The 20,000-nt window shown below is 42.4% G+C and overlaps 1 protein-coding gene across 1 annotated transcript in view; it reads right to left on the bottom strand.

The window, feature by feature from the left end:
- The window catches only part of LOC107282682 (T-box transcription factor TBX6-like), a 14,247-nt gene extending 5,929 nt beyond the window's left edge, over nucleotides 1–8,318 (bottom strand). Inside the window, exons 1-4 of the mRNA XM_029283062.1 lie at nucleotides 8,195–8,318; nucleotides 6,891–7,119; nucleotides 3,203–3,470; nucleotides 2,427–2,570 (exon numbers count right to left, since the gene is read on the bottom strand). Of these exons, the coding sequence (XP_029138895.1) occupies nucleotides 2,427–2,570; nucleotides 3,203–3,470; nucleotides 6,891–7,119; nucleotides 8,195–8,318 (765 nt within the window). The remainder of the gene's footprint in view (nucleotides 1–2,426; nucleotides 2,571–3,202; nucleotides 3,471–6,890; nucleotides 7,120–8,194) is intronic.
- Between the last annotated feature and the right edge of the window lie 11,682 nt (nucleotides 8,319–20,000).

The raw sequence follows: 20,000 nt of genomic DNA, 5'->3' as shown, positions 1-20,000 counted from the left end.
TGGAGGCCAGGAATAGCACAATGCAAGAGAAGATGGCAAAAATGTGATTTGGGAGATATCCTAGCTAAGCTGAAAATGAGAGGGACAAGAGAGAATAATGTATGTTTAAGAACAGCACCTGTACAAACTATAAAGTTGACAATGGGTTTTGCCCACAGTAGATTTAAGTACCAATTAGTGGTCTGGGGAAGATTTCTTAGAAAGAGATCTAGAGCCACTTTGATGTAGTGCTTAAGGAGCTGGCCTAGAAACCAGGAAACTGTGAGTTCTAGTCCAGCATTAGGCATGAAAGCTGGCTGGGTGACTTTGAGCCAATTACCAGGAAATACTGAGTTCTAGTCTTGCCTTAGGCATGAAAGCCAGCCTGGGGACTTTGGGCCAGTCCTCTCTCTCAGCCCAACCTACCTCAGGGGTTGCTGTTATGTGGAAAATAAGAGGAGGAAGGTGTGTTGGATAAGTTCGCCAGCTTAATAATAATGATGATAAAGTTGGAAGGGACCTTGGAGGTCGTCTAGTCCAACCCCTTGCTCAGGCAGGAAACCCTATACCATTTCGGACAAATGGCTGTCCAGTTTTTTCTTAAAAACTTCCAGTGTTGGCGCATTCACCGCTTCTGGAGGCAGATTGTTCCACTGGTTAATTGTTCTAACTGTCAGGAAGTTTCTCCTTAGTTCTAGGTTGCTTCTCTCTTTGGTTAGCTTCCACCCGAAACCATATAGGCAGGGTACAAATAAATAAGATAAAAGTCTAATTTTTATGACTCTGGATAGCTGCAGCCAACAAAGCAAATGAATTCTTCAGTTATGTATATTCAGTTATATTTCTGAAGTGGGTTTGCATATTAAGGGGAGATAATTACTTCTGCCCCTCCCAGCAACCAATTTTCAGCAACTCTTGCAGATTTATTTTTCTATTAAAACCTTTCTACAATGGATTACAGTACCCATGATCCCAAGCCATAATGGGCATTGGCTGAGAATTGCTGGAATTATAGTTCAACACACGGTTTCCCAATTGGCAACCTTAAGATATGTGGACATCAACTCCCAGAATTCCTCAGCCAGCCTGGGAAACACTGGCTCAATATCTGTGGGTGACACCAGTGGAGAAATTTCTATTAGATTCCATTAGAAGTATTATTAAGACTATGTTCCCAGTTCAGTTAGTCCCCCTAGACCAGCTAAAATGAACAAAATAAGACTTATAAAGTCTTCATAACATGAAAAACTATGATGGTGTAATGCAGTGTTTCTTAACTCAGCAACTTGAAAATGGACTTCAACTCCCAGAATTCCCTATCCAACCATGCTAGGGAAGTTGAAGTCCATACATCTTAAAGTTGGTGACAGTGAGAAACACTGGTGAAAAGTATTGAAATGACAGGCTGTTAAAAGCTATGGGGGAGGAGATTAAACTTTGCTGGAGACATGTTTATGCTGAAAAATACATTCTTATGAATAATAGAAGGAGTCAAAGTGTTGTGAACTGAAATGGTTAGATAGAAAAACAAATTTTGAGGGCAAGAAAAGGGCACATTTAAGACTATAAGACTGTCAGATAAGGGTTAGTTCTGAAAAGATTTGGATGAGGGTGTCAAAGAATAAAAGAATAGGAAAATATGCAGAAAGAGAGTATCAAGGAATCCTAGAAAGTCAATATATAGGAAATATAAATAACAAAGGCTACAGGACTGTGAGGATGAGGGGTGGAGGGACATCTCTAAACATGAGGAAACAGGTGAAGTTAAATGAAGAACGGGCAATAGTGGGATAAGGGGGGAAAAACATACAGAGGGGCAAAATGGATTTTTGAAAAGAAACAGATTTCTCCCAATTACTATATCTTCTGAAAGTCCATTGGTATATTTGCCTAGGCATTTTTCTGGCTGAAAACATTCCTAGAGATTCTAGACAGCTAACTCTAAAACATAGAATAATAGGGTTGGAAGGTACTTTGGAGGTCTTCTAGTCCACCCCCTGTGTGATATTAATACATTTTATTAAGGAGGGTAAGGTTTTTTTTAGCTACCATAGAGTAACAAGTTGCTCTCTCTCTCTCTCTCTCTCTCTCTCTCTGTCTATCTACCTATCTACCTACCTACCTATCTACCTACCTACCTATCTGTCTGTCTGTCTGTCTGCCTGTCTGTCTATCTGTCTATCTATCTAAAGAAGGAGACAATGAGGGACAAGCAGTTTGGGGATATTATGGGCTCTACAAATGAGAATGAGTCTACAGCAGGGGTCTTCAAACATGGCCCTTTTATGACTTGTGGACTTCAACTCCCAGAATTCCTCAGCCTGGCACCCTGGCTGAGGAATTCTGGGAGTTGAAGTCCACAAGTCATAACAGGGCCAAGTTTGAAGGCCCCTGGTCTACAGTATATAAAAAAACACTTTTTAAAAACCCTGCTCTTGCTCTCTCACCTGTGGGTTCTGGTAAGCTGTGACAGTCAGAAACTGCGTCTCAGGAAAGGTGAAGGAAGCACAGCCACCCCCTGCTCCGCGGCGCCCTCCAGCTCCCACCACATGTACTCGGGGCTGGTAACGATGCATGGAATGAACGATCAACTAAGAAGAGAAGAATCAACAATGAGCTTTATTTTACCTGACCATCTTATGTTCTTCCATTTTCCAACTCCATTTTACTTCTCTGCAAAACTGAACTGTCTATGCCTATTGTCATTCTGGGCAAAGCACAAAATGTGATTCTAATTGCATGATTCATTAACCTTAAATATGACTTCATTTTGTAATTAAAAGGAAGAATAAGAATCTAGGTTTGACAACCTGCCAAAAAGAAAGAAAAAAAAAGCCCAAGTCATTTTTGTAGAGGGATCTCAGTGAGCTAAGTTGTTTCATGCCTTACATCCATGAACATTTTTTTTATAATAATTCAACACATACCAACAAAACCAAAGTTTAAATACTGCATGGTTGCTATAGAATTTATTTACTTTGAATTTCAAAATGTAGTGCTCCTTTGGGAAAGGTTTTGCTTCGTTTTTGTCATTGGATTCACAAAATCCTGGAGCTTAACTATAACCCCTCATAGTTAGTAGTCTAAAAGTCCCTCCCACATGTGTCCCCTCTTCTAAATCATTTTATTTGGGCTATAAGTGTACTCTATCAATTATCGTCTCCTGGATGTATATCCCCTCTTCCCCATTTGTCTTTCCTCCAATCTCAGGCCCCAGTCATACATGTCCATGAGGATCCAGGGTATTATTGGTGAGCTTGAGCCGATGGAAGGATACAGGTTGGCGCATCCAGTGGGCACCTGATGCAGGTGAGTCAGGATGGATGTAAACCCGGTCTGGAGGTGGTAATTCTGCCTTGCCACTGGCTTCCCACTTTTTGCCATGCCATTTGTAGCGGGAGCCTCCTACAGGGACGACATCCACCAGCAGTAGGTATTTAGCTTCAGAATCCAAGCCAGTGACTGCAACTTTTAGCTGTGGAAACATCCGCCTGAAAAGTGATTAAAACATGGATTAGAAAAATTCAAATTGTGGAGGAATGGGGCTGTGACACAGAAGAGGAAAATAGGATTCATCTCAAAGTTGGTGGTAGCCAATTCTAATCACACCGCCCCCCCCCCCCGCTATAGCTGAGTTCTAGAAAGCTAATAGCCCAGGACAAGCGAACAGGGTCCAAATCATATTATTTGGCTCCATTTATTAAGACAGACAGACAGCCCTTGAAAGGTCAATTCTGCCTTGCTTGAAGTACAAGCAAGGAGTCCTTGATTTACAAACAAACTGGTATCATAAATTTGGTTGCTAAGCAAAGCAGTTGTTAAGTGAGGTGCAGCCAATTTTATGACCTTTTTTGCCAAGTTGTTAAGCAGTTGTTAAGTGAATCACACTGTCATTAAGCAAATCCAGTTTCCCCCACTGATGTTGTTTATGGGAAGCCAGCTGAGAAGGCTGCAAATGGCATTGACACTGGGATGCTGCAAGGATTGGAAATATACGATGGTTGCCAAGTGCCTGGATTTTGATCTTGTGACCATGGGGATGCTGTGAAAGGAAGTGCGAGGACCGGTTGAAATAAACATTTTTCAGTGCAATTATAACTTTGAAGAATTGCTAAATGAATGGTTTAAGCTGGGGACTAACTGTAGTGGAAGAATGTTAGGATCTTGTGCATGACAAATGGCTTTTGATTATTCCTTTGAAAGCTGGAAACATAGAAAACACTCTCACTTAATTCCTAGAGCAGTAACTATTCTTTCCCAGTTTTCTGAGATGCAGTCTTTCTAGTTCTTTTCTCCCTTCACCCATCTATATAGGTTTCATACAATTACTATAAATTCCCAACGTTGTTTGTCACCAGATCAGCTCATCTTTGATCTGCAGTGACTTAAAATGGTCCAACAGCTGGAGACCCAATGTTAGGAAACATTTTTTACACTAGGAATTAAAGACAAAAGGGGATTTTCATGGTATTCATTTCAGTTAACCCTTTATTCTCTGGTACCCAGAAGGTACACCTATTTCTCAAAATATTGCTTTTATTATAATAACCCAGCAAAAATTAGAATAGAATAGAATAGAATAGAATAGAATAGAGCTGGAAGGGATCTTGGAGGTCTTCTAGTCCTGCCCCCTGCTTGAGCAGGAGAACCTATACCAGTAGTGGCGAACCTATGGCAGGGGTGCCAGAGGCAGCACTCAGAGCCCTCTCTGTGGGCACGCGTGCCGTCGCCTCAGTCCTAGGCCTTCAGCTGGGTTTTATAAAACGTTTTCGCTTTAGGCCTCCGCTGCCGTGTGCAAAAAAAAAAAAAGGTTCTATCAGTCAATTTCAACTTCTCATGGGAAAAAAAAGATCTTGCAAAGTTGGAATTGATTAATTGAACTTTTTAGTCCCACCCAGTCTGCCTTTACCACCGCAGCCATGCCCACTCAATTGGTCCCACCCACCCAATGGGCCACACCCACCCAATGGGCCGCACCCACCCGGCACTTGACGATACATAACTGGGTTTTGGGTTGCAGTTTGGACACTCAGTCTCTAAAAGGTTCGCCATCACTGACCTATACCATTTCAGACAAGTGACTGTCTAGTCCAGTGGTGGCGAACCTATGGCATGTGTGCCAGAGGCGGCACTCGGAGCCCTCTCTGTGGGCACACATGCTGTTGCCCCAGCCTCGCCTCCCCCATGACCCCCTCCTCACTAGCAGCCCCCTGGAGGAGAGTCGCCCCCGAGCATGGCCCACACGGAGCAGTGCAGCCAAGGACATGGCAGCCAGGCAGCATAGACAAGACTCGCGCCCCATCCCGCACAGTTGATACTGTGGGTCGCGGGCAGAGGGCGTGGCCGCCATGGTGCTGCTGGGCAATCTGCGGCGGGTCCTGGAGGCGGTGAGTGGCCCTGCAGGCAGGCAGGGTGGGGGGTGGGGTAGGGGTGGAGCAGGGGTAGGGGTGGAGCAGGGGCGAGGCCAGTTTTTGGGCACTCGGTCTCTGAAAGGTTCGCCATCACTGGTCTAGTCTCTTCTTAAAAATCTCCAGTGATGGAGTACCCACAATTTCTGGAACCAAACTATTCCACTGGTTAATTGTTAGGACGTTTCTCCTAAATTCCAGCTTGCTTCTCTCTTTGGTCAGTTAATTAATTAGGAACAGAGAAAAGATTTGTTTCTCTTAATGTCTTGAGAGCCTTCCTAAATCAAATTAGCAGTCTAATCAAGTAAATTATTTTCCATCAGCATCCTAAACTGAACTTACAAAAGGTATACTGCCTTTGAACATGAGGCTTCATTTAAAATATTAGAAGTGGAGAAAAAGTTGAAAGGATCACACACCTCGGTTCCAATTTACATGAAAGCTGGGACATGACCGTTGAAGTAAAGACAAGGATAGAAAAAACTCGAACAGCATTCTTCAAAATGAAAAAGGTCTTCTGCAGTCACGACATAAGCCTAAGACTGAAAATCAGGCTTGTCAGATGCTATATTTTTTCTATCCTGCTCTATGGAGTAGAGAGTTGGTCTCTGACAGAAGGCCACCTGAAGAGATTAGAAGCATTTGAAATGTGGATTTATAGGCAGCTGTTACGTATAAGCTGGGTTGACAAGATCAGAAATGAGGAGGTAATAAGCCACCTGGGAAAGCCAAGGGAAATCATCAAAACAATTAAAAAACGAAAATTAGAATATTTCGGACATGTAATGCGACACCAAGAAAAATACAGCATATTCCATTTAATCCTCCAGGGAAAGATTGAAGGCAAACGAGGTCCAGGCAGAAGAAGAACATTGTGGCTTCAAAATCTAAGGGACTGGTTTGGACAAAACTCAGCAGCACTTTTTCGTGCGGCTGCTGATAAAAACAGGATCGCCAACATAATCGCCAATGTCCGATAACGGATATGGCACAAGAAGAAGAAGAAGAATTCAGGCATCTAAGTCTAGCTCTCTGTTCAGTAACAGAGAGGGCAGCTTTAGATTGCTTATCCTTAGTGAACTTGTCAAATCCCATTTGCAAGCTATTTAAACTATAATTCATCAGTATGTGTCATGGCCATAAATCCCTAAACTAGTAAATTCTATAAACAATTTTCCTACTCTTTTTGCATTATGGTCTTCCTCCCTGCCAGCTCCAGTGAGACAGAAAAAAAAATGCCCATTGAACATATGCAAAGCTAGTATGTTAAAAATAATTTTGGTTGCAATCATAACCCTCTGTACATTTATATACAAACAAGAATCACTGGACTTCATAGGGCTTACTTCAGAGTAGGGAAGGATGAGATTATGGGGTCAGTCTATTGGGGAGATGTTTTAATTTTAGGACAGAAGAAAAGTCATCTGAATCTCTGATTTACATGATCCAAGATTGATCCCTGCCTCTGCAAGGAGAGAGAGAGATGATGGACCAGCAGCTCACCTGCCTGCTTTGGTGATGATCATCTCGGTGCCAATGCCGCTGAACCGCTTCCAGAGCTCGCTGTTCTCCAGGCTCATCCGTACTCCAGGGGGTAGCTGTGAAGTTGTTGGGGGGGCTGATGGGAGTGCCTGAGATGATCCATAAGGGAGGCCAGGGGTTGGGGGCAGGAGGCACCCAGGAGGGTCCAAACCTGGGAAGAAGCCTTCCAATTTGGGAGCAGCTTCCAGCTCTGGTGACAAAAAAGAGGAGAAAAGAAAGCTGAGAGGAGGGTTAAGAGGGCATTGGCTGCTGAGCCATGTGGAGTTAATGGGAAGGAGGGGGCTGCAGTCATTACTGAGGGGCATCATCAAGGAATTTGTCACTCTCCTGCTGGTTTCCGCCTGTTTTCTTCTCTCTCCCCCCCTCCACCTCTTCCCTGACCAGTTGGTCTTGGGTGCTAAATATCCAGCTGATGGGGGGGGTGGGCAAGAGCCAACAATTTATGGGAATTCTCCATCTCTCAGCTCCCTTTCTGCTCTCCCCAGCCCTGACCCCCCACTGGCCTGTCTAAATCAGAAGCTGCTTCCCCTTCATCTGAGGACCATTTTCATCCTCGGGGTGCCTAGTGGACTTCCCTTCCTTTTTTTTTTTTTAATAATGTAGGTCCCACTTTTCCCACAGATATAATAGCCTCACCTTCTAATCCTCATTGTCTGATTCCAGCTCACACATTCTGGATTCATTTTATTTATTCATGAAATTTATTAGCCACCCATTTCATACCCAACGACTCTGGGCAAGCTTTACAACATAAACATTTTTGGTCCACTATTCCACTCTAATATAGTTACATCCTGGAATCAGCTTGCCTAACCCTCTTATCTTAAACATCCTGGCTACAACCTTCTCTTCCCCAAAACATTGCTGGTTTTATTTTAGTTTCTTATACAAGAAGAAAGTTTCTCCGTGCCAGATTTTTATTTCTTTAACCTCCTCTGAGTCCTCAGAGATGCTTAATTGCCATCTTCTTCCTTAAATGTCTGTCACGGTCCAACCATATCCATCTCAAGAGCCACTCCCAGGAAGGCACAGATGCTTTTTTCTTCTACCCCGCTCCCTTTCACACAACAACCCTGTGAGGTAAATAGACTGAATAATGGTGCCTGGCTCTGGATCAGGCCACCATGGAGCGTAATGGCTAAATGAAGATGTTCTTGAGCCCACAATCCTCATCAGCATTTTTGACTCCCTTCCATTCACGGCTTTACCATGACCCAGTTTTTCCTTCCCCCACCACTTTGCCACATCATCTCCCAATTTCTCACCTGAGTATCTGAAGGCTTCATATTGGGGTGCCTGACTCTGGGGATAGGCAGCTCCAGGAGGGGGTGGTGGTCGCAGAGCATAGGAGCTCCCATATTGGGGAAACATCTCTGATGGGTGATACATGAGGGATGGGCAGAAGCCTGGAGGGCAGGACTGGCTTTGCTGGGAAGGGAGTGGGGGTCCTGTGGATGGGAACAGGTGAGGCTGGAAGCCAGAGCTCCTGCCTTGAGGGTGGGGGTAGAGGAGAAGGCCTAGAGGCTGGAAAGTTGGTTTGGGGAGCAAAATTGGATGTGATTTGGGGAGAGAAGGAAGGGAGGGCTCAGAGGCAGAAAGGAAGGAGCTGGGAGCCAGATCTCCTTGGCTTGGTTTCCTGAAGCAAGTCTGGGATGTGTCCCCCTCCAAATCCTCTCTTTCCCTGAAGCGCCCCTGGTTGGGGGCTTGTATTTATGATTCCGCCAAGGCTCTTTGAAGTGAGACCCCAAATGGCACATTCACACCTCAGGAGGGGAGGGGTTTGGGGCTGGTAGCAGGGGAGCTGCAGGAAAGAAGTAGCAGACGTAGGCTCAGCCTTGGGATGTCCCATCTTTACACACCATCCAGCTATTTCTGTCAGGATCCCTCTACTTCCCAAGGTCTGTTTTCTCCTTCTGCCTCCCCTGTCATGTCAGCCCTCTGCCCTCTTTTGGGAAGTTGTTTCTAGGCTCAGCTGCCCTCCCCAGTCTCTGCCTGCTCCTCCTTCAGAACCACAGCTGCCCAGCCAGATCTTCTCCCACTTAAGTCCAGCTTCCCAACTCCATCTCAGACTTCATTAAGAGTGGTAACTGAATCTCTTTCTGCGCCCACCCCTTGAATCCTCCTAATTGCCTAATTAACACCCTGACTCCAAAGTTTCCTGATTGATCCTGACCTATGGGATCCTTGGTTTACAAGTGAGTGAAGGGAGGGGGACTTGCCAGAGTCATTTATCATCCAGATGTTTTCACAGCTGGGCAGGACAGCTGCAAAAGACTGCCAGATCCTGGGAGAGGCAAGTGAGATCTTCTCAGCTATGGGTACGGTGACAGGACCGTACTTCAGATTTTTGAATGGTCATTTGATGACAGTTTTTTGAAATGTAGTTCTAATGGGTCACGAGAATTGCTGCCGAGGGAGTTATGTTAGAGGGAACTACAAAATGTTATTTTCTGCCAAAGATCTCCTGTTGAGAATAAACCTCCAGAATCCACACCCAGATTAAAATAGGCTGGCTTAAATTTCTATGTTGCAGGAAAACAACAGAAGCTTCTGGTATCTTAAGACTAAGATGCTTATTACAATATGTGTGTGCTTTTCCTGGTACATATAAAGAAGGAAGGGAGATAATTAAAGTGGAGATCAGAGACATATGAAATATAAGAGGTGAAGGCAGTAATAATAAGCTGAAAGTTATGGCATGACCCAGGTGGCATTGACTGATCTCAAAAATGAAGCAGGACTGAAGCTGGTTAGAGTAGGATGGATTGTGAAGTTGAAAAAAAATAGAGGCCGTGGCAAATCACTTATCATTGCCACAAAAATTCAATGATATTTATTTATTATTTTATTTTTATTTTATTTTATTTTATTATTTTATTTTTATTATTTTATTTTATTTTATTTTATTATTTTATTTTATTTTATTTTATTATTTTATTATATTATATTATTTTATTTTATTTATTGGCTGCCCATCTCGTTTACAGAGACTTTGGGCAGCTGTGTTTCCAGAAGTTTGACTGAAAAGACACATTACCTTTAATAGTTGTGCACAAAAATGGGGTTTAGGTGTGAGACAGAAAGTTTTGCATTGGTGACATGATCAACACACATCATCTGATCAAAACCTTAGTTCGTTGGAACCACAAAAATGTTGCCAGGTCCTCCTGTTTTAAAAAATGGTGGCTGAACACTGCAGAGTCAGTGAGCATAGTAGATGGTTGCCATGAGATCAGAGACAGAACAAACTGGGGAAGGAGCGGGGGAGGGGGGCTCCACTGGTTTGTTTGTTTTTTTTGTGAGGGAAACATACTTAATTCTCATATTAGATCTGTGCCCATTTATTATTGCATTGTCACTATTATGCATTGACTTGTCACCCAATGTTTCTGGAAGGCAGTGGGGCATTTCTGATGGAAGATTGTTTTGGAAAAGGGGCTAGTAAGCCCTTAGGTAAACCTAGGCCAAGGGTAGGCAACCTTGGCTCTTATATGACTCATGGACTTCAACTCCCAGAATTCCTGAGCCAGCATGGCTCAGCTTGGAAACATCTCCCTTTCCCCTCAGCATGACTGGCTCAGGAATTCTGGGAGTTGAAGTCCACGAGTCATAAAAGAGCCAATGTTGCCTACCCCTGACCTAGACAGCATATTAAAAAGCAGAGACATCATCTTGCTGACAAAAGTCCGTATGTTCAAAGCTATGGTTTTCCCAGTAGTAATGTATGACTGTGAGAACTGGACCATAAGGAAGGCTGAGCACCCAAGAATTGATGCTTTTGAATTGTGGTCCTGAAGAAGATTCTTGAGAGTCCCTTGGACTACAAGGAGATCAAATCAGTCAATCCTAAGGAAATTCCCCCCTGACTGTTCTTTGGAAGGACAGATACTGGAGCTGAAGGTTTCTGCCACCTAATGAGAAAGGAGATGACTATTGGAAGAGACCATGATGTTGGAAAGGATTGAAGGCAAAAGGAGAAAGGGATGGAGGAGGATGAGATGGTTGGATAGTGTCATTGATGCAATTAAAGTAAAATTGGGCAAACTCCTGAAGACAGTGGAGGACAGGTGGGCCTGGTGTTTTGTGGTCCGTAGGATCATGAAGAGTCAGACATGACTTAGTGAATTAGCAACAACAAAGCCCTTAGGTGACATTATTAGGACTTGCAAGACAGTAGTGTTGTCAAAACAAATATAGGGGCACATATGGGTCTGCTGTTGAGTTGGCTCCTGTGTCGGCCCCGTTAAAACACTTTGATTAACCTTTTAATCTGATTGGCTCTTTGTAATATCATTAAGGGAGCCAGTTTCGTGTAATGGTTAAGGTTCCATCTTAGAAACCAGGAGGCTGTGAGTACTAATTCCACTTTAGGCCTAAAAGCCAATTAAATGACATTGGGCCAATCACCAGAACTGTGAGTTCTAATCCTGTTTTAGGCACGAAAACTGGCTGGTTGACTCTCTCTCAGCCCAACCCAATTTACAAGGTTGTTGTTGTGGGGAAAAATAGGAGGAAGAAGAATTAGGTATGTTCACCTCCTTTTTTTTTTACTTATAATTACTTATAAAGTGATAAAGGTGCAATTAAAAAAAATCTAATAAATAAATCAAGACTTGTGAAAATGAACTGTTACTTTACAGAATGAGCTATAAAACATTGTTTCCTTAGAGCAGGGGTGTCAAACTTGTCACATCATGTGACGTGTCCGGACATATCATGACTTTTTTAGCATTGCCAGAGCTGGGGTGAGTGCCACCTCCGTATGATGCAACTGGCCTGCAGGCTGGCAGTTTGATACCCTGCCTTAGAGGAACTGTAGCTAACAATAAACAATGCAGCAATGTTCTTCTAGTCCTCTCCAAAAGTGAACTATTCTTAGGTATCAATCTGTTCTTCTTTATCTGGTGTTTTTCCTCCCACAGTATTGTAGTTTGAGAAAGTTCTGACTTAGATCCCTTCATCTGAGTGGTTATGATTAAGGGCCTTGCAGTAAACAATGGATTTTGCCACGTGTTCTGGCTGAAAGCATGCAAGAAGCATACAAATGTCCTCTGTAATGTCCAGGAAGTGAATTTGCATGACAAGTTGGAAATAATAATAATAATAATAATAATAATAATAATAATAATAATAAAGTTGGAAGAGACCTTGGAGGACATCTAGTCCAACCCCCTGCTAAGGCAGGAACCCTACACCATTTCAGACAAATGGCTGTCCAGCCTCTTCTTAAAAACTTCCAGTGTTGGAGCATTCACCGCTTCTGGAGGCAGGTTGTTCCATTGGTTAATTGTTCTAACTGTCAGGAAGTTTCTCCTTAGTTCTAAGTTGCTTCTCTCCTTGATCAGTTTCCATCCGTTGCTTCTCGTCCTGCCTTCAGGCGCCTTAGAGAATAGCTTGACTCCCTCTTCTTTGTGGCAGCCCCTGAGATACTGGAACACTGCTATCATGTCACCCCTCGTCCTTCTCTTCGTTAAACTAGACATACCCAATTCCAGCAACCGTTCTAAAGTGGAAGTTACTGAAACCAAAATCACTTGCCAGGACATTCTTCCACTAAACCAGGTAATAAAATAAGTGGTAAAGAAAGTTTGGAGAATGAAGATGATGTTTTAAATCATTCCTGAAGATGTTATTGTGCTGTACAGAACAATCACCAGGAGTTAAGCTCCCTTGAAGGAGGGTTTATAGCCATTTGTTAGTCTTTAAAGTGCCACAAAACTCTCCATTTCTCAATCAAGAGGACCATGATGCTTAAAATTTCAAACTGGTATCTAGAGGAAGTACTTATTTATTTCTCTGTATTTTTCTCCAGCCATTTCTTCAAATATCTTAGGGCAGGGATAGGCAACCTTGGCTCTTTTATGACTCGTGGACTTAAACTCCCAGAATTCCTGAGCCAGCCATGCTGAGAGGAAAGGGAGAGGTTTCCAAGCTGAGCCATGCTGGCTCAGGAATTCTGGGAGTTGAAGTCCACGAGTCATAAAAGAGCCAAGGTTGCCCATCCTTGTCTTAGGGCAACTGGTATGATATGAAAAATTTTCTCTATGTAATCCTCCTCACAATAACCTGAGGTGTAATAACTGGTCAAGGGGTTCCAGATCCCTATGCGCTTTGTTTGCAGCTTATTGGTGCTTGATCCCATTCCTGATTTCTGGCAGAAGAATGAAAATTTGTTGCATTGGCTATGATTTCTAAATTTTTGAGGGGGGAGGAAAGATATAAAATAATATTCATAAATACTACTGAAATATTTCCATTAATTGACCGTTTCTAAATATCGACTCTAGCTGAATTTCTACTGTTTACAGTAGTGGCCAAGATTGTGGAAACCTTTTGGAAAAAGTGTATTTTTGAGGTTTGCTAGCTAATAATACGACTTTTTTTTGGGAGTAGTACCATAAAATTATACATCAATAGAAAGATAATTTAATCAAGAATGTAATGTAACATGTTCAATTATCTGTACTGTATTCTATGAAAGGTTATAGCCAAATAACCAGAAAAAGGAAGCACAACTTGTTTAGGTTGATATCAGGTAGCTTTCCTTCATCTGATTGTAGCCAATGAGCATGAATGTTTAGAGAGCCAATCAGGTGTCATCTTGTTTTGGCAATGAGCCAATCAGATCACAGCAGGATTCAGTTATTAATGTCATGTATTGAAGCTGAGAGGAGGACATTTGTCAGTGTGTTATGTGATTGCTATCAAGTTGGTTGGGTTTTTTGGTGTTCTTTCATTTAGTGAGCTTGTAAAACGTAATAAAATGATAGTAATGGTGCAAAGAGTTGACTGGTTGCCCAGAAAGCGATGTAAAATAGTATTATTAAGTGAACAAGGCTACAGTTATAAAGAAATTAGAAGAAAAATTGGTGGAAACTTAACCAAAGGTGGCATTTCTACTGTACACTTTTCCCAAAAGGTTTCCACAATTTTGGCCACTACTCTAGTTTCCTAGTGCACGTGTTGTTTACTCATCTTTCCAAGAACTGAATATCGAAGAGTCACTCATGAGTCAATGTGCTATGGAGAAAAACAGGCATGGTCACCACCCCAACTTATTTTAGCTAGATATTTTTTAAAAACCCTGTGGTTTTCTTAGTTCCTCTAGGAAGGAAGTACAATCTAGAACCATTAACCGGAAATTCTAGGTTTTGAGGGAAGTAGGGATTAAAAATGCTTCCCTGGAGTCATTGCTTAATAGGTAGGTGCAGGTGGTTATTGTTGCTGAAGCAAAATTTAATAAGCGGTGACTATAGGAATTAAGAGCACATGGCAGACAAAATTAATTTCATCCATTTAATATTTTTTCCCTTCCTTTGACTTCAAGAAGAGGCGGTTGCTATGCAACTGAAAGAACATTGCATTTTCTCTCTCCCTCAAAAAAAGTGGGTTAGGTAAAAATAGTGTGCCCCACCTCTCTAGCAGATAAAAACAAGGCAATGCAGTACAATGGTAATAACCCCCTGTGATGTCTTGCCGTGTGGTTTGAGTGCCCTCTTATTGTGTATAGAAGAAGTGCAGGAAATCTGGAATATGATTCGGAGCAGTCGTGTCCACCAATTCTTTTCATAGAACGTATAATAACAGAGTTGTAAGGGATCTTGGAGATCTTCTAGTCCAGACATGTCAAACACAAGGCCCGGGGGCCGGATGCGGCCCGTGAAGTGGTTTCATGTGGCCCGCAAAGCCATCCTGGAAACAGTGAGGGAACGGCCCCCGCTGCCTTGGCCCTGGCCCAGGCCAGCCGGGAGCCAATGTACAATTTTGTGGTGGCCATCTATGCTGAAATGCATTTCAGTCTTAGCTCCACAAGGCCATCTAGAAACAGTGAGGAACCAGCCCCTGCTGTGTCAGCCCCGCCCCCTGGGTGCATGCTGGGGAGGTGTCACCCTTTGTGAGGAATGAAGAAATGGACCATGCCTTGGTGCTTGCCCCGGTCCCACCCCCTTCTGCCAGAGACTCTCAGATCTGTCCCACTCCTGCCCAGGTCCCCACAGGCGATGTAGAGCTGGCCATGCCCACCCAATAGGCCACACCCACTCCATCCACGCCCACCTAGTAGGCTGTGCCCACCCTGGCCACACCCACCTGGCCCTCCAAGGGCAACTGCAATGCTGATGCGGACCTCAATGAAATTGAGTTTGACTCCCCTGTTCTAGTCCAACCCCCTGCTTAAGCAGGAGACCCTGTACCATTTCAGACAAATGGCTGTCCAATCTCTTCTTAAAAATCTCCAGTGATGAAGCACCCACAACTTTTGAAGGCAAGCTGATTGATTGTTCTCACTGTCAGGAAATTTCCCCTTAGTTCCAGGTTGCTTCTCTCCTTGTTTAGTTTCCACCCATTGTTTCTTGTCCTGCCTTCAGGTGCTTTGGAGAATAGCTTGACTCCCCTCTTCTTTGTGGCAGCCCCTCAAATATTGAAACACTGCTGTCGTGTCGCCCCTAGTCTTTCTTTTCATTAGACTAGACATACCCAATTCATGCAATCATTCTTCTTACATTTAAGTCTCCAGTCCATATTCTGTGACTCAGATATGAAAAGAATTTGGGACCAGAAATTAAAGGCATGGCAGAATAGCATACAAATCTCTTTCCCCACTGATCTAAAACTTAGCTGAGATGTGGAGGATGTGTATCTGCAGAAGTGTCCCTGATGTCCTTGGGAACTACAGCTCACAAATGTCCTGCCCTGTATGATCAACATATTTGGATGGACACATCTGGATTTACAAAGTATAGATATACAGTAGTGGCCAAAATTGTGGAAACCTTTTGGGAAAAGTGTACAGTAGAAATGCCACCTTTGGTTAAGTTTCCACCAATTTTTCTTCTAATTTCTTTATAACTATAGCCTTGTTCACTTAATAATACTATTTTACATTGCTTTCTGGGCAACCAGTCAACTCTTTGTACCATTACTTTCATTTTATTACGTTTTACAAGCTCACTAAATGAAAGAACACAAAAAACCCCAACCAGCTTGATAGGGATCACATAACACACTGAGAAATGTCCTCCTCTCAGCTTTAATACATGACATCAATAACTGAATCCTACTGTGATCTGATTGGCTCATTGCCAAAACAAGATGACACCTGATTGGCTCTCTAAACACTGATGCTCATTGGCTACAATCAGATGAAGGAAAGCTACCTGATATCAACCTAAACAAGTTGTGCTTCCTTTTTTTGGTTATTTGGCTATACCCTTTCATAGAATGCAATACACATAATTGAACAAACTATGTTGCATTACATTCTTGATTAAATTATCTTTCCATTGATGTATAATTTTATGGTACTACTCCAAAAAAAAGTGGTGTTATTAGCTATCAAACCTCAAAAATACACTTTTCCCAAAAGATTTCCACAATTTTGGCCACTACTGTATAGCTGGGGTAGATACAACAGAAGAAAGTTAAGGGCCTGTCTTTGTTCAGTTCCTGTGGTGGATTTGTCCAGTGCTTTTTTTCTAAAAAAAAAAAAAAAAGGTGCCGGAACTAACACATGTCATACAACCCGTCTTGCCTACCCTACAAGGTTCCATCCAAAAATGGTGCCGGAAGTCCGTTGTGGGTGTTCTATGAGAAAAAGAGCCCTGGATTTGTCTCCACTGTTCCTCTTTTTGGCTGGAAATCCTTTCGGAGATGGCTACACAGAAAGTAAGGGTGTGTCCAGAATTGGTTCTGTGATTTAGATTTAAGTCAGCATTTAATCATTGCTGTGGGTTATTGCCAAAGTTGAAAATCTGAATTGTGGAGGTGTATGAAAGAATCAGGAGACACAAAAGGATTGATGTGGTTACACAGCACATAATTAAACTTTGGAATTTGCTGCCACGGGATCTGGGGCTGGCAACCAACCTGGCTGGCTTCAAAAAAGGTTAGACCGATTCACAGAAGTCATGGGGATCAATGGCTATTAGCCTTGATGGCAGGATGGCTGCCTCTGAGGGCCATCTACTGGGAGAAGAAGGTGGGCTTCCTTGTGCAGTAAGCTGGCTTCTGTGAGAACAAACTGCTGCACTACATGGCCCAGGAGTCTGTTCCAGCAAAGCACTGCTAATGCTCTTATGAGATGGTCTTGTAAAAGGAATTTGTTAGGTAAACACCAGCTTACCCCTGAAAGAAAGGAAGGCTTGAAAAAGAAGCTCAAGATTGCTCTGCCTTGATTCTCTTTGGTATACTAGGGGGAAGACAGAATCTCTGACAGGCTTTCAAGATTCTGTTATTGTTCCCTTAATAAGAAAAAACTCCACAGATTCTTAAGGTGTTTGTTTCCTAATCTGATTTACCCTGAAGAACTGATACTAACTCATACTATTCAGGTACCATATAGCTAATCTTAAATACCATACTTTTAAAAATCAGCCTGATTTTATTTTCTATATAAATCCAGGCAGTTTCAGTAAGTTCCCTGTGATAATTATTTTCCATATAAGATGGGTGGCTATATAAATGTTTCAAATAAGCATTTACATACTTGATAAAAGGATGAAGTAAATCCTTGAGGGAAATTGTTTTTAATGAAATGTTGTGGATTATTTCTTTACTGTTTTAACAGCAAAGTTAAAGACCCGCATATGGATACTATTTAATTATTTCTTTACACTCCTGGTGACATTTGTATCTGAATTTAATAGTACATTTGGCATGTTAAATGTTTAAAACCTAATTCTAAGGGTTTCTGTTGTCTCTTTAGTGAAAGAAATAGGCTATTGGCATAGCATCTGGTAAAAGTAACAGTGATGTCATGTGTGATCACATACAGGTACCGTGTTTCCCTGAAAATAAGAAATGCATTCTCAAATTACATTTCTGCTTTGGGCTCAGATTTCCTTTATCTGACCATTGTCTTGGCTGTAACCCTTCCTCACAGCTCTTCTCCCTCCACTCTCAACAGCCATTTTCTTCTGCTCAGGGGAAACAGATGAGAAATGGGCAGTGGACCTCAGAATGGTCCTCAGTGAGCATCCAAGTCCTTAAAACAGGGAATCGGCACCCCCTTTCCTCTCAAGCAATTGCAGGAGACTAATCCTGATTAATTCAGAGTTAGTGGAAATCTTATTTACCGGTACTTGCATCTGATTTAGACAGACATGATTTTCTGGATTATTGTAAAATCAAGAGCATGGTAAACTATCTTATTCTACACACATGCATTCTTTTTATGAATGGATCTGTCTCCCACTCATCCCCTTCAATAAAATTATCTGTTGCTGGTGTGTGTGTGTGTGTGCATTTCTTCTTCTAGATTAGGACAGTACTTGCGCTTTCCTAAATTCTGAAGGATGAAATAGAGTCACTGATGACAACATAATTAAGGAGAACTTCCATATTCTGCATCAGTTTACTTTTGATTATAAGATTTCATTCAATCAGAATAGATATGGAAGGGAGCTTCTAGTTCAACCTCCGGAAGAGACCTAGACCATTTCACACAGATGGCTGTCCAGTTTTTCTTAAAAACCTCCAATGATGAAGTATCCACAAATTCTGAAGGCAAACTGTTCCACTGCTTAATTTTCCTCACTCTTAGGAAGTTTCTCCTTAATTCCAGGATGCTTCTCTCCTTGATTAGTTTCCATCCATTGCTTCTTGTCCTGCCTTCAGGCGCTTTGGAGAATAGCTTGACTCCCTTCTCTTTGTGGCAGACCCTCAAATACTGAATACTGCTATCTTTGCCATCCCTAGTTCTTTTCTGTAAACTGGCCACACCCAATTCCTGCAACCGTTCTTCGTATGTTTTTGTCTCCAGGCCCTTAATTATCTTAGTTGCTCTTCTCTGGCCTTTTTCCAAAGTTTCAACATCTTTTTTGTAATGTGGTGACCAAAACTGGATGCCGTATTCCAGGTGTGGTCTTACCAACTCTTTATAAAGCGATACTAATACTTCATGTGATTTTGATTCTATGCCTGTTTACACAACCAAGGATTGTATTAGCTTTTTTGGGCTGCTGTTGCACAATTTTCAGAATAGGTAAAATATAAAATTTGCCAATCATTGTTGAAAGAGAGAATGTTGGGCTATATAAAGCAGTATTTTAATAGTTCTTTGTATTGTGTGACGGGATGGTGTACTTGTAAAGAAGTCGTCCAACAGGCTTTACAAATGACAAATATAGGTTAATCCTTAACTAGAACAAGGTTATGCTTTGGCCAGCAGAGGGAGACTTTGAGAAATACGGTTTTAAGAAAAGAGCAGTAAGTGGCTGAAATAGGTCATCAGGCCTTTGTGCAGCTTCTGTTGCATGCCACAAAAACAAATCATTTTGCTGAGCACACAAGGTGTACAAAGCTACCTAACCCCCCCCCCTCTCAATTTCTTCTCCCTATTCCTCTACCTATATTGTACAGCAGCTTAATCTTTTGGGGTTGGAAGTATTACACCCTTTGAAGGCATACTGGATTGGGATTAAAATTGGAATGAACTAATAAAATGCTAGAAAATGCATAGAGAAATTGTGGTATACTGCACTGAGTTCCAGGTTAATTTGGTAGGAATCTGGACTGAAGGCAGCATCCCTTTGGAAGAATTGCTGCCAGAAGCCAGTGCAGTGAATCTGATCTCCCTCCAGCTATTTGTGGCCTTCGGCTTCTGTTATTCCTCACCATTAGCCATGCTGTCCAGAATGGAAAAGTGCTCCAACCACAGAGGGATGGAGAACACCCTTTAAAACAATAACAACAACCACAACAACAATAATGTTGGAAGGTACCTTGGAGGTCATCTAGTCAAACCCCCTGCTCAGGCAGGAAACCCTATACCATTTCAGACAAATGGCTGTCCAGTCTCTTCTTAAAAACTTCCAATGTTGGAGCATTCACAGTTTCTGGAGGCAGATTGTTCCACTGATTAATTGTTCTAACTGTCAGAAAATTTCTCCTTAGTTCTAGGATGCTTCTCTCTTTGATTAGTTTCCATCTGTTGCTTCTTGTCCTGCCTTTAGATGCTCTGAAGAATAGCTTGACTCTCTCTTCTTTGTGGCAGCCCCTGAGATATTGGAACACTGCTATCATGTCCCCCCTCGTCCTTCTCTTCATTAAACTAGACATACCCAATTCCAGCAA

This window comes from Protobothrops mucrosquamatus, unplaced genomic scaffold (genome assembly GCF_001527695.2).
Source record: "Protobothrops mucrosquamatus isolate PMUCROS unplaced genomic scaffold, P.Mucros_1.0 scaffold11, whole genome shotgun sequence".
NCBI classification, from domain to species: domain Eukaryota; kingdom Metazoa; phylum Chordata; class Lepidosauria; order Squamata; family Viperidae; genus Protobothrops; species Protobothrops mucrosquamatus.
This window is presented reverse-complemented; position numbering and strand designations above follow the sequence as displayed.